Source organism: Eschscholzia californica, unplaced genomic scaffold, assembly GCF_041429995.1.
Source record: "Eschscholzia californica isolate CP2 unplaced genomic scaffold, dmEscCali1.0.p SCAF_6, whole genome shotgun sequence".
Classification (NCBI taxonomy): domain Eukaryota; kingdom Viridiplantae; phylum Streptophyta; class Magnoliopsida; order Ranunculales; family Papaveraceae; genus Eschscholzia; species Eschscholzia californica.
In genome coordinates this window covers 27,315,013-27,329,143 of record NW_028238483.1, presented here as the reverse complement: position 1 = coordinate 27,329,143, position 14,131 = coordinate 27,315,013, and the positions used below count along the sequence as shown (strand labels likewise).

At 36.0% G+C, this 14,131-nt stretch overlaps 1 protein-coding gene and 1 non-coding gene across 2 annotated transcripts; one reads left to right on the top strand and one right to left on the bottom strand.

Annotated features, from left to right (window-relative positions):
- Nucleotides 1–1,549: 1,549 nt before the first annotated feature.
- LOC147533064 (small nucleolar RNA U3) lies at nucleotides 1,550–1,764 on the top strand. Its single transcript, XR_015228983.1, has one exon. It is a non-coding gene; the product is annotated as a small nucleolar RNA U3 (small nucleolar RNA).
- A 907-nt stretch (nucleotides 1,765–2,671) lies between these two features.
- LOC147533063 (nucleobase-ascorbate transporter 3-like) lies at nucleotides 2,672–13,793 on the bottom strand. Its single transcript, XM_086646847.1, has 14 exons — nucleotides 13,250–13,793; nucleotides 12,156–12,253; nucleotides 11,866–12,042; nucleotides 11,585–11,685; nucleotides 11,344–11,419; nucleotides 11,195–11,254; nucleotides 10,926–11,110; nucleotides 10,726–10,822; nucleotides 5,510–5,596; nucleotides 4,915–4,973; nucleotides 4,699–4,790; nucleotides 4,525–4,602; nucleotides 4,275–4,435; nucleotides 2,672–2,999 (listed from the first exon to the last, which is right to left on the bottom strand). Exons 1-14 carry the CDS (start codon nucleotides 13,401–13,403, stop codon nucleotides 2,781–2,783), a joined length of 1,644 nt encoding a protein of 547 aa, XP_086502973.1. The 5' UTR covers nucleotides 13,404–13,793; the 3' UTR covers nucleotides 2,672–2,780.
- Between the last annotated feature and the right edge of the window lie 338 nt (nucleotides 13,794–14,131).

Below are 14,131 nucleotides of genomic sequence, written 5' to 3'. Positions count from 1 at the left end.
TTCTTTCGGAACTATTATCAGCCATTACAATTTGATTTTCATTCATAGGTTATATGATCTAAATCTGCAATTTGTGCGTACCTTACTAATCATACAAAAGGAGAAGACTTGCGTACTTATTATCGTGTCTCACTAGTCTCATTTGAATTGACGATTAGCTCAAACTTCCAGCTTCCGAAAACACACAAAAAAGTATAGAATTCAAGATAAACAAAAAGAAAACAAGGTCATTATCGATATTAAAAACATTGTATTGTTCTTCGTGCATTTACGGTTTTGAGGCATTCCTATCAGGCTCCACATTTACAAGAACAAATAACTAACTTCGATCAGAACTATGCAGTATAAAGAAACAAGAAATTTATACAGAAGCAGGGGCGGAGCTATAGGTGGGCTAAGCCGGGCTGCAGCCCGGGTCTTCCCACCTATAACCTCTACCTTTTGTTGGCTTTTTTACGACGTAGCCCGAGTCTTCCCACTTGATTTATACTTCGCGTTGAGCTTTTTAACCAAAGATTTCAGCAGCCCAGTTGGTAAGCCAAGAGGTTGATAACCATGAGGTCGTGTGTTCGAGTCCCCTTGCTAGTTATATTTGTTCTTTTTTTTAAACTACATCTTATATTAACATCCACAACTATTAACATCGACAACTATAATATAAATAAAGTTCTTCACTATTTTAAGGTCTAATTCTTGTGTATCTCCTCTATTTTAAACTAGTTTCCTTACTAGCAATAAAGTTCTTCACTATTTTAAACTAGTTCATATATTAACATCCACAAAGATTTCTGTTAGTATTAAATCTAATAATGTCTATTTTGTATTAAAGATAGATATGGATCCAATGATACAATGATGTAGTTTAGCCAAAATTCTAAATTTTTCTAAATATAAATGTTAAAATGTGAACTAGCACTATGATAAGGGGGTGTATAGAAAAATTTTCGCGAACCCTTGATATAAGTTCAGCCCGCCCATACTCAAATTCCTGGCTCCGCCTCTGTACAGAAGCATTCTCAAATGAGAAAGCAGTCTTGACCTTGACATCTATCCAGTCAAAATGCTTAATAAAGTACACTAATTCAGATATGTGAACCGAAAACTATACAAAAGGCGATTTCTGAGGCATTTGTTTGGCTAATAGATACGCAAAGAAACGAATAACGATATAAGGACTCGTGAAATCGCTAAGTGGTAAAAATGAGGCAGGCTCTATACGGGCAGCCTGATACACACGAAAGACCGATTTAATGAGCCCAAAATCAAACTATGATCGTTTGAGCCCTAGATTATGATATTGTAGTTCACTATGAGATAGATTTCATTAAATCAAGGAATGATAAAATATCTAAGGCAGATGATGAATCCCACTTTTGAGGTTTGAGATCAAGCTCATTAAATCACTGCTCGGACAGAATAATAAAAATCATAGGATCAGGAGGGGTTTAATCTTAAGCTCCCGCTGAGAGAAACCAAAGACTTTAGTCCCACACCGGTCAGACATGAAATCAATGTCTTGTTTAAGTAAACTTAGACTGTAGTAACTAGCACGACCTTACTTGAACAGGATCTGTTCTATAGGATCGTACATCTGTATCCTTGATTTCTAAGGAGACAGGAATCTAAGTCTGGTCGATGAATCAAGACCACACGATCAGAGCGTGATTAATGGTGGTGATGATTGTTGAGGTCATCTCCACTGTAGATGATCGTTCTCAGTTCGTCTTAGGCGACTGAGGTGGTCGTGTGGTTGTCTGACAGACTCCAATACCTTCTTTTTAATCTGAGAGCAAGCTAATTTAGGGTTTAGAATTACAATTTTAAAGAACTGGAATGTTCATATGCATATAGTTAGAATTGGAACAAGACTATAAGTCAGCCAGCTATGAAGCAATATTAAGAAATAGAAATGGCACACCAATTTTTTTTTTTACAAGGGGATAAACTAGGGCTATCACTTGCAAAACGATCGGGGAGACTGAGGGTGGTAATGGCTTCAGTCTGACTGCACGACCACCTGTGTTTTGCTCTCGGGGGGGCCAATGCTACTCCTACTTGGAAGGTACTCCGAGTTTGGAATGAAATAAAGAACTATTGGAGGATAGACTAGAATATGGTTCATTTGATTTTTTAAGTGATAGTACGTGTGTCTTTGTATACATTGGGATGTGATAGCTTTTAAGGTTGGCGAAGAGTTTCATCACAAAAATTTTGACCAAGAAAGCAAAATGTGAGGATCAATAATGAGAAATATACGTGAGCTATTGCGTCTGGGTAGAAACAATGAGCATGCTCTATCTTCCAGTTTCTACGAGCAAAAACAATGCGCATGCTCTATGTTCCAGTTTCTTCGAGCAAAACTACATGTCAAGTAGATTCTTTTTTTTGACTGTTAGGGGAAGGTAGTAGAAGGGCATTCTCATGGACTCTTGAATGCCCACGAACATCCCAGCCATTGAGAGTCGACGAATGTCTGAGACATTCAAATCCAGCCATTTGAGAGCACTAATGTCTGACGCAGAAAAATATAAATCTCACTGTACCCTTTAAATGAGACATGGTTTTTCAGATTGATTTCATCGATTTGTGGAATCTATGTAGTGAATCATTGTGAATATGGGTAAACCCTTCATAGTGAATCTCTGCATATCATTGTGAATATGGATAAATATGATAAAAACAACATTTATATTGCTTAAATATGATAACAATATCACCATAAACATAATTTTACACTGTAATTAAAGCGAAAATCTACATACATTTAGGTCTTTTTGTAGTTACAGAAACCTAGAAGGGACTAATTCATGTATTCTAATTGGGTAACTATAGAACTCATCATTTCTCATATCTCCATTTCTCATTTGAAAAGGAACCCACCATGATAGTCCTCTTTCTTCTTCTGTGCGCCTTGCATCAAGTGTGTTATCTAGTAAAGTTCCAATTAACAACGCCACAGTTGGGGCCGACGAAAATATCGTATTAAAGATGTCATTGAACTGCAAGAGAAACCACACAACTTGAAGTTAAAAGTAAGCTTTTTTAGATCGTATGAGTCTGAGAGAGCTTATACAATGCATAAAGACGGTAAAATTGTTGTGTAATGACCCATATCATTACTGTTATAACAGAAAAAACAACTATCTTAATGAGTCTTCACCTAAACATAGCCCGTTATATCGGAAAACCACCCATCATTACGGTTATACTAGACACATGACAAAAACAGAGAATTCTAACATAATGAGAAAAACGATAACAAGAGAACATTGCCGAAAACCAAGAAATGAAATTTCGATTTCGATGGAAATTTCGGTCGGTCCAAAAGTGGACATGTTTCGTGGAAACGTTTCGGTCTGTGTGGAAATTTTACAAATTTGCGGAATAATAAAACAGTTCTAAAACAATTAGTTTAGGGGATAAATTGAGTTATTTAACTCTACTAGTACTAAAACAGTTAAGTTAAGTGTTTATCTGCAATTAAACAGTTAGTTTAGGGGGTACATTGAATTATTTATCAGATGTAAACCTAAAACAGTTAGTTTAGGGTCCAATCTGCTATAATAGTAATAGTTAGGGGGCTAACCAGAAATAAAATATAACATACTTGTTTTGTAGTAAAAATTGTTTTCCCCTTAAATACAACCCTTAGTCCCTATTTCTAAGACTTCTCGACCGAAACCGACTGTTCCCTCTTCCTCTCTCTCTCTAAAATCGAAATCTGAAGTTAAAGATCACCTAAAGAATAGAAGAATATCTTGAAGAACAAAAGATTTGAGAAGAAGTAGTCAAGAAAGATGAAACAAATTAACAAAAAGGTAGAAGATAAACGACTAAGGTATTATATGAGTTATGATTATAGAATCTTTCGAAACCCTAAACCTAAATCTCTGTTTCGAAATTTCGTATCAGATTTCGGTGGAAATTTCGCTTCGGTGATGTGAATTTAGGACATGTTTCGGTCATTTCGACCGAAATATGTCGACATTTTATTCCTTGCCGAAAACTAGTCTTTGTTTCTGTTATATTGACAGCTTTTTAAGCACTGAGGCAGGGAGATGCAGAAGAAGTACAACCTCCAAGTTTCAAAGTTATCAAAACAACCCGATAAAAATTTGATATTGAACTATGTATTTGTTTCTTAATAGTATTTTTATCAAGGATAAGGTGATGAATGATCACAAATCTGATCAGAAGTGATCATGTCAATGCTAGAAATGAAACAATCAGATCGATATCTTGAAATTAATGTGTAAAGATATAATCTGACTTACCCATCCCCCGGGTGTTTTGACTGGTCCATGGCGTGCTGAGCTAGAATAGTCAGCGAAGTATTGCGGAATAGATATCCCCAAGAAAAGAGAAATTCCCAATATGTAAAGGTTCCTCATGGAGTTATTATTCGTGAACTGAATAAATGAGATCCCAGTAGCAGCTACAGAAAAAGGTGAAAGAATGGCTTGTAAAGTCGATATAAAGATATTTCTACTCATGCAATATAAAAAGTTACGGGTAAGAACTCACCGACTAGTCCAAAGAGTACACAGTAGATCGCAGCAAATATCACAAATGGAATTGATGCGAAAAGAGCCCCAAATTTACCTGCAAACAAATAATTTGTATATAATTGAGCATTTTTGATAAATCCTGGATGATGGATTACGTTCGAATTTAGTGAAAGAAAGTGAGATGGTCAACCAAAGATGGAGAAGAAGATCATGAAAGCACATGACATCTGAACTACTCTTCTGCTCCCAATGTGTGTCAATCCAAGAAGGCCAACATTTTCTCTGAGAGATTATAATATATTATCAAGAAGACAAGAACAGATCAAGAAACATAAATTTCTATATAAAAGATATTTGTCATAGAAGAGATAATACAAGAAATCGCAAATACACGAAGGTGGCTTACACAGACGCTGTAGTGCCAACAATTGCTCCAAATATGCCGTTAAGAAGCGTGCTAACACCCTGCAGGTAAAATTTAATTCGCAAAAATTGTTTCGTTACTTACTTGATCCACGTTTTTAACACATCCCACATCTATTTTTTCAAAGACTAAGGTTTAATTCAGTGTTTATGTAAGATCTTCCCAAGCACTTCCAACTTCGTTTTAGATAGTCAAATTTGAAATAAAGTAACGGTTAAGTTGCTTATTAGTAAAAGGGCAATTGGTCAAAATTCTGTATGCCAAATTTTCTTTTGTCAAAAGTATGTTATTTCAGGGCTTTGGCTCCCTATGTAAGATTTATGCATAAATTCTGTATAGTCTGTTTAAGGAGCCGAAGCCTATAGTATTGACAGGTCTTTTTTACAAAAGACTAACAGGAAAATGTCGTCGGCCCAATTTCCTGTGTTAAAAGATGACTTTCCTAATTGTTTTACCAAACAAGTTCAAGTGAAAAAGAATAAGTACTTTCATACCGCAAGAAGCTGCCCAACTCAACTTAAAACAAATAAAAACAAAAGAAAGGTGGAAAAGACTGATTTGTTATTTATAGACTAACCTGCAAACCGATGCTTCGACTGAACACATGAGCTGGAGGAGGTGTAGCACCTGAAAGCCGTGCAGCAGCAAAGAATGCTCCAGTTGACTGCAGGAGTGTTAAGGACAAGTAATTATTCTCGGTTATAACCTAGTTAGATTAGTTTAATCAAGATTAGTTAGTAAAGTTGTTATGAAACTGTTAGAGTTAGTTAAGAAGGGTTTTAGAGTTAGTTAAGAAAAGAGTTAGTTATAACTAACTCTCTCTCTCTACTTTCTGTTTCTCTTTCTGTTTCTCTCTTTCTCTTAAACTCTATTTAAACTCAAGAGTTGAATTGTAATGGTTAATGTTAATTGAATACAATCGAAATCAATTCTCTCTTCTTCTTCTTTTCTAATATGGTAACAGAGCCTTCAACTTTTTCGATCTTCTCGATCAAATCAGGTTTAATTTTCTAATCTTTCTTCTTCTTTTCCTTGTTCTAATTGTTCCTTTTTCTAATTGTTCCTTTTTCTTTTTTCAATCAACGACTCTTTTTCTCCATTAATGGCTACTGGTTCTTCTTCTTCTTCTCCAAATTTTTCTTCTTCTTCTTCCTTTGTTAATCTTCCATCTCCTTCTACTGTCAATCAATATGTTTCAAATAAGCTAACATCCACAAACTACATATTTTGGAAATCTCAATTCCTTCCTCTACTGCGTTCTTATGATGTTCTTAGTATTGTGGATGGCACATCTCCTTGTCCTACCAAATTCATTCGTTCTCATGATTCAGATCTTCCATTACTTAATCCTAAATATACTAATTGGATTAAGCAAGATCAAATGATCCTAAGCTGGCTTCTTGCCTCTCTCACTGAAGAAACTCACAGTCAAGTGCTTGATCTATCCAGTTCTCATGAAGTCTGGTCTGAACTAGAAAAATCTTACTCCTCTCACTCAAAAGCTAGAGTTTCAAACCTCAAACATGATCTTCAATCTTTAAAGAAAGGTTCTGATTCCATTCAAACCTATTTTAACAAAGCCAAATCTCTTGCTTTACAACTACGACAAGCTTCTAAACCTATATCTGATGATGATCTTTGTGATACAATTCTCAGAGGTCTATCTTCTGATTATGGCCCCTTTCGTGCTGCTTTCTCTCTTCAATCACAAAATTATTCTATTAATGATCTTCTCGGTCTTCTCCTTATTGAAGAAAACAGATTACAACATGAGGCTTCTCTTTATCTTGCTAATTCCTCTATCAATTTCACTCAAAATTCTTCTTCTAGAGGTTTTCATCGAGCTCCTCCTTATTTTCGAGGAAGAGGAAGATCTGATGTGCGATTTCATGGTAGAAATATGATTAGAGGTCGATCACCTAATAATTCTTCTCCAGTTATATGCCAGATTTGTGGCAAATCAGGTCATTATGCCTTCTACTGTTACAATAAGAATAACTCAGCATTTCAACCTAAATCTTCTTCTTCTTCTGATCATCAAACCTTTCTTACTGAATTTGATGATTCTCATTCTTACTTTCCTGATTACTCATCAGCCTATTATCATTCTTATCCCTACTCTGATGCTGATCAATCTTATGTTCCCTCTCACTTTGATTCTCCCTCTTCTACTGATTATGAGACTTATTTCCCAGAAATTCATAACACATATACTTCTGCTCCACCACCTTCTTCATCTTCTTCCTCCACCACTTGGAATCCAGATTCTGGTGCTACTCATCATGTCACTTCTGAACTAGCAAATTTGAGTATTCAATCAGAATTCAAAGGTCAAGGTCAAGTAAAGATTGGCAATGGTTCAGGTTTGTCTATTTCTCATACTGGTTCAACTTATGCATCTTTTGATTCTAATCCATTTTTACTTAAGGACATTCTTCATGTTCCTTCTATTACTAAGAATCTTCTATCTGTTCATAAGTTTGCTAAAGACAATAATTGCTATTTTCAATTCTTTCCCTATCATTTTAACATCAAGGATCTTCAAACTAACAAGGAGCTTGTCCAAGGGCCATGTGAGGATGGTCTTTACAAAGTTCAGCTTCATACTCCTTCATCTGATGTTAATGGTGCTGTCTATGCTTCCTCATTGGCTCCTGATTGGCATTCTCGACTTGGTCATCCAGCTTTCAGAACAATGAAACATGTAATCCAATCAAATAACCTTCATTTTACTTCTCTTCTTCCATTTGTTTGTAATTCTTGTCAAATGGCCAAAAGCCATTCTTTGTTTCATCCATCAAGTGTATCTTCTGTAAATGCTCCTTTAGACTTAATACACTCTGATGTTTGGGGACCTGCTTCCACTCCTTCCTTTAATGGATACAAATACTATGTTACCTTTCTAGACACATTCACTAGATACACTTGGATTTTTCCCCTTCTTAATAAGTCTGATGTGTTTTCAACTTTCCTTCTCTTCAAATCTCATGTTGAAACTCTATTTTCCCTCAAAATAAAATGTCTACAATCTGATTGGGGTGGTGAATTTCGAAATGTATCCAAGTTTCTTGAGGCAAATGGCATTGGTCATAGAATTTCATGTCCTCATGATCATGCACAGAATGGAATGGTGGAAAGAAAGCATAGACACATAGTAGAAACTGGTCTAGCTTTGTTAGCTCATGCTAACTTACCTATTTCTTTTTGGGATTTTGCATTTGAGACTGCTGTCTATCTCATAAACAGATTGCCTACTCCAGTACTTCATGACATCTCTCCTCTTGAAGCTTTATTTCACACAAAACCAGACTACAACTATCTCAAAATCTTTGGATGTGGCTGCTATCCTTGTCTTCGACCCTATAACAAACACAAATTAGATTTTAGAAGTTCTTGTCACATTTTCCTTGGGTATAGTCCTAAGCATAAGGGTTATAGATGTCTTAATCCTATCAATCATCATATTGTCATCTCCTCTAATGTGGTGTTTGATGAATCCCTTTTTCCCTATCAATCACTTATCACTTCCTCTCAATCTTTCTCACCTTCCACCTCAATTCCATTCTCCCCTCCTCTTATTCCATCTTCTTCTCTTATTCCATCTTCTTCTCCTATCCCATCTTCTTCTCTTATTCCATCTTCTTCTCCAATTCCATCTTCTCCTCCTATCCCATCTTCTCCTCCTATCCCATCTTCTTCTCTTCATCCATCCTCTCCTCCTATTACATCTTCTCCTCCTATTCCATCCTCTCCTCATATTTCATCTTCTATTCCTCCTGTTTTGAACTATCATCCTATGATAACCAGGGCCAAAGATGGTATTCGAAAACCAAAAGCTTATACTGTTTCTCTTCCACCCAATGACATTACTCCAACTACATATCTCCAAGCTTCTAAAGATCCCAAATGGAGATCAGCCATGTCTGAAGAGATCAATGCTCTAATTCAGAATGGTACTTGGGAACTTATTCCCTCTTCTTCTACTATGAATGTTATTGGCTGTAAATGGGTATTTAGAATCAAGAAAAATGCTGATGGTTCTATTTCTAGATACAAGGCTCGATTAGTTGCTAAGGGCTTCAATCAAGTTGAGGGTATAGATTATGAGGAGACATTCAGTCCAGTCATCAAACCTGTCTCTATTAGAATTATACTTTCTTTGGCTGTCTCAAAAGGGTGGGTTCTTAGACAACTTGATATCAAAAATGCCTTTCTTAATGGCTTTCTCAAGGAAGAGGTTTATATGAGCCAACCTCCTGGTTTCATTGATTCAGATAAACCCACTCATGTCTGCAAGCTACAAAGATCACTCTATGGTCTCAAACAAGCTCCTCGAGCTTGGTTTGAGAGACTAAGCTCTTATCTTCTAAGTCAAGGTTTCATGGCTTCTCAAACTGATACCTCTTTGTTTTATAGCATCTCTTCTACTTCTGTTCTTTATATTCTCATCTATGTGGATGATATCATCATCACTGGGAGTGACTCTTCTTTGGTTCAATCTACTATTTCTTCTCTCTCTCAAGAATTTGCTATCTCTGATTTAGGTTCTCTCAATTTCTTTCTTGGAATTGAGGTGAAACCTAATTCAGATGGTCTTCTTCTCTCTCAAAAGCAATATATCTCCAACCTTCTTCTCAAAACAAAGATGAATGATGCTAAGTCTGTCTCCACTCCAATGGCTCCTTCCACAATTCTAAAGTTGGATGAGGGTGATCCTTTAAGTGACTCAGACATCACTCTATATAGAAGCACAGTGGGTGCCTTACAGTATGCTACTATTACCAGACCGGATATTTCGTATGCTGTCAATAAAGTTTGTCAATTTCTTAAACAACCTACTCAAGATCATTGGAGTGCAGTTAAACGAATATTAAGATATCTCAAGAACACCATTGACTATTGTTTTACCATTCATAAGTCATCTCTTACTCTTAATGGTTTCTCGGATTGCAATCTCCAAGCCTTTTCAGATGCTGATTGGGCAGGATGTCTAGATGATAGAAAGTCCACTGGTGGCATTCTCATTTTCATGGGCTCTAATTTGATTTCATGGTGTTCTAAGAAGCAGGGAACAGTTGCTCGTTCTAGCACTGAGGCTGAATACAAAGCAATTGCAGATGCTACCTCTGAGCTTCTTTGGATTCAATCCCTTTTTGATGAATTACAAATTCAATCAAGTTCTTCCCCAATACTTTGGTGTGACAATCTAGGGGCTACTTATCTCACGGCCAATCCAATATTTCATAGTCGCATGAAGCATGTTGAAATAGCTTATCATTTTGTGCGTGACATGGTGAAGAATCATAAGCTTCAGGTGCGACACATCTCTACCCATGATCAGCTTGCTGACATCCTCACCAAGCCTCTCTCCATCACTCGATTTGCTGCCCTAAGATCCAAACTCAACATCTCTCCACCCATGTTGAGTTTGCAGGGGGATGTTAAGGACAAGTAATTATTCTCGGTTATAACCTAGTTAGATTAGTTTAATCAAGATTAGTTAGTAAAGTTGTTATGAAACTGTTAGAGTTAGTTAAGAAGGGTTTTAGAGTTAGTTAAGAAAAGAGTTAGTTATAACTAACTCTCTCTCTCTACTTTCTGTTTCTCTTTCTGTTTCTCTCTTTCTCTTAAACTCTATTTAAACTCAAGAGTTGAATTGTAATGGTTAATGTTAATTGAATACAATCGAAATCAATTCTCTCTTCTTCTTCTTTTCTAATAAGGAGAGAGAAACATCATACGAAATTATGTCAGTACCTCATCATATTTAATAAAAAAGAAAGAGATTCAGACCTCAGCTGAGGCAACAAGTGTGGCTCCCATCATCCCAAACACATGGCTAGCTCTGAAGATGGGTGCACCCCACTGGAAAGGATATGGCATTCTAACCCTGGATTCAAGGGAAAAACACAAAAAGACACCACAAAAGTTAATATTTGTATATGGAGAACGAAATTGTGTAAATAATCTAGAAACCCCATAATTAACAATACCATGAAGCAGATGAGATAAGGTAGGATCGATCAGTGCGGCAGCTCATCTTAGTCGTTCCACCAACATTACTGTATGCACCACTTACAGTGAGAAGGGCGGCAAAAGCCCAAACAATCCCGACGCACAAAAGTAAGCCGAATTTCTCAAGTAAGTTATATGTGCTTTCATGGACACGCTTCAAATACTGCAATAAGAACAATAGTTTTGTTTTTCAAATATATCTTATCTTCTTAGGAATGTAAAGTGCAAACCGTTTCAGTTTAACTACCTGTTGAGTGATGACAAGTAAAAGTAGCATAGGCAGACCAATCTCTACACAGTTCGCGAGCTGAAAAGACAAATAAATAATATATCACTTTTCACTTTTTTTCTTCAATTCTTAAACAAATTACCCTGGTACAGGAAAGGGATTTATACCATCGGGAAGCCCCTCTGAAACAGGCCAAGACCCACTACACAAACCACAGGAACAATAGAAACAGGACTGAAGAATCTGTCGAAGATTTAGGTGCAGATGTCAATAAGCAGAATAAAAGGTTATGCAGATATCAACACTTCTCACGTTTTCCACCCCTTAGCTTGTTTTTAGAAAGCTATAGCTTAAAGACCGAACCACATGAAAGAATTAAGAAGAGCTTTAACCTCATAACATTGTTACCTTGAAAAAGTTCCCCATGCCCTACTATACCCAAGGATGATATGAAAAATAGATGAGACAATTAATGATCCTTGGATAGCTCTCATTGTGTGGACGAATCTCTGGAAACATCCTGAAATGTATCAGTAGTGAACGACCTTCGAAATTTTAATACAATATATATATATAGAGAAACTTTTTGAGATAGTAATAGTTATGAACTTAACATCAATATAAGATGCTTGTTCTGAAAATCTCATTACTAGCTTCTTATACTTCTTAAGGATGAAAATTTGACATACCTGGTGGTCAGATGCGAAAACACTATCAGAAAAATCTCTAACTATCGATATCACTGGTATGATAAATGCAGGTGATGCACCCATTAGAGTAGGAAGCCGTGTTCCCATTAATGTTTGAAGAAGAGTATTTATTCCACTCATAAATAGCAAAGTCTGAATTACTCGGGCTTTGTCACCCTGTTTCAACGTTTCATTAGAATAGATATCTTCGGATTATTCGCTTTTAAGCACACTCAAAACGGAAGGAACACAACTTGTACACTTAAGAAGTGGGAGTTAAGAAAACTTACATTATCCCCTCCCATTCGAGGAACAAGAACACTGGCAATCATGACCGTAGTTCCTAACATTACAATGTAGTGTTGAAAACCCAGTATAATCATTTTCGCTGTAAAATAATCGATAAATACTTCAATTAGTCCTAAGTTAGCTCAAACTCTTCAGTTATATGCAAGTTCTATCATTTGGCCTTAATAAATCTAATAAACCCGTATCTATCACGTAAAAGGAGAAAAACTAAATGAAATGAAAGACGAGATAAACAGTTAGTCTACAGTAGTGTTTTTTTTTTCTTCTTATAATTCATATATGAAATCTGACTCGATGTCTGAGTTAACTTAAGTCAAATTTTGAGAATGTTTGTTTTTTGTTTGAGTTGTCTGGATGGCTTATTTGGGCTGATTTTCGGTCCATTGAGTTTAACAAGTGAGATTCAGACAATTAGAAGAAATCAAACACCAAGTAACTCAATTTCATAGCAAAATGCCAATTTCCTATGTTAGGGCATCTTGAATCCGAACCATTACTATATAGTTTTGGATGAACTGTAGCATTCGCTACATGAATTCGGTATATTTGGTACTGACTACTGAGTATCATCTTTATAAAACTTATATTACATAAAACTCCCTAGGGCATCTAAATAATTAGCTGGACAATGAACAAAAGATTGAAATGGTTTCCATGCTAGATTCTAGAGGCAAGATTGACAGCCATAGGGATCTTGAAATTGTACAAAAACTAGTTCTCTTAAGCATTTTGATTGTCCCAAATCCCTTGAACCTTTATGAACTAAAGTTAACATTTTTTTTTAGTTCATAAAATAAAGAAATGAATTGAATCAGAACTTCCAATATGTCAAAGTTTACAGTTCCAATTTTTTTTTTTTAAAGTAGGTAAAATCTTATAATTCAGTGAAGAAAAACAGACACCCAAAAACAGAAATCATGAAATTTGTTCACTTTTACTACTTAATAGTTAAATCATGAAACTTTATTGAGGAATCAAAGAAGCAAAATAACTACTACTAGACTATTAAGTAAACCAAAGAACAAGTAAAGGGTATAAAAAAAGAGGAACAAAAAAGAAGAAGAAGAGAACTGACGCCATGAAGGATTGGAGTGGATGCAGAAATCAAGCTGATTAAGCTGTTCATGAGGTGGAAAGATAGTTCCCCTTATCCCAGAAAGTGATGGTCCTCCTCCTCCTCCTCCTCCTCCTCCTCCAACTGGTTGTGTATGTTCGTTTGTTTCCACCATTTTTTTCTCCTTTCTAGTAAAATGGGTGGGGGGACTTTTTAATTATCTTTTACAAGATTCAGATCCCTCAAGTTGAAATGAGATGACAATGATACTCCTCCAGCCTACTTCAAATTAATTAAGATGATGATTAAGGTTGTTGGTGAGATCGAGGAAGGAGTAAAAAGTGATGGGCAAAGGAGCGTGGGGTGTTCAGGGTTTTCGTCAGCATCAATATCAAGGTAGTTTCAGTTTTTTAACTTCTTCTTTCTCCTTTGACAAATACTGTACTGATAATATGAGTCACCCATGGATTATAATCCAAAGGAAACTGCCAAGGAACTTTGGAGTAATTACTTCTTCTTTTTTTTCTCTCTCTCTCTCTCTAGAAATTACTGTGAGCTAATGGTCAAGCACTCAAGCTACACAATTAGTATATTGTTATGGTTTATTTTCTTTTCGGCACCCTATTTTGTAATCAACTTCTTTTTTAACCCTCTGGTTGTTATAATTTTGAAAGTGACCTCCTTTTGTTCAAATCGCCAGTTAACTTTAATTGTTAAATCTTTTGTTTTCCGTACTTACTCTTCTTCTAAAACTGAATTTTCATTTATCCTTTCTCTCTTCTCCGACGTCTTAAAAGTGGTCGCCAATGGGCGACTGATCGGGCAACCTGCCTGTGACCTTCATAAGATTTTTTTCATCTTCTTTTTCTTCCATTGACCGGAAAAAACATAGAATATTTATCA

Bases quoted from the DNA above. Each gene is read 5' to 3' on its own strand.
- LOC147533063 (XM_086646847.1), bottom strand. From the start codon at position 13,403: ATGGTGGAAACAAACGAACATACACAACCAGTTGGAGGAGGAGGAGGA. The intron at 12,043-12,155 runs GTAAGTTTTCTT...ACGTTGAAACAG, and splicing joins CTCGAATGGGAGGGGATAAT to GGTGACAAAGCCCGAGTAAT. The intron at 3,000-4,274 runs GTAAGTCAGATT...TTTCTCTTGCAG, and splicing joins TCAAAACACCCGGGGGATGG to TTCAATGACATCTTTAATAC.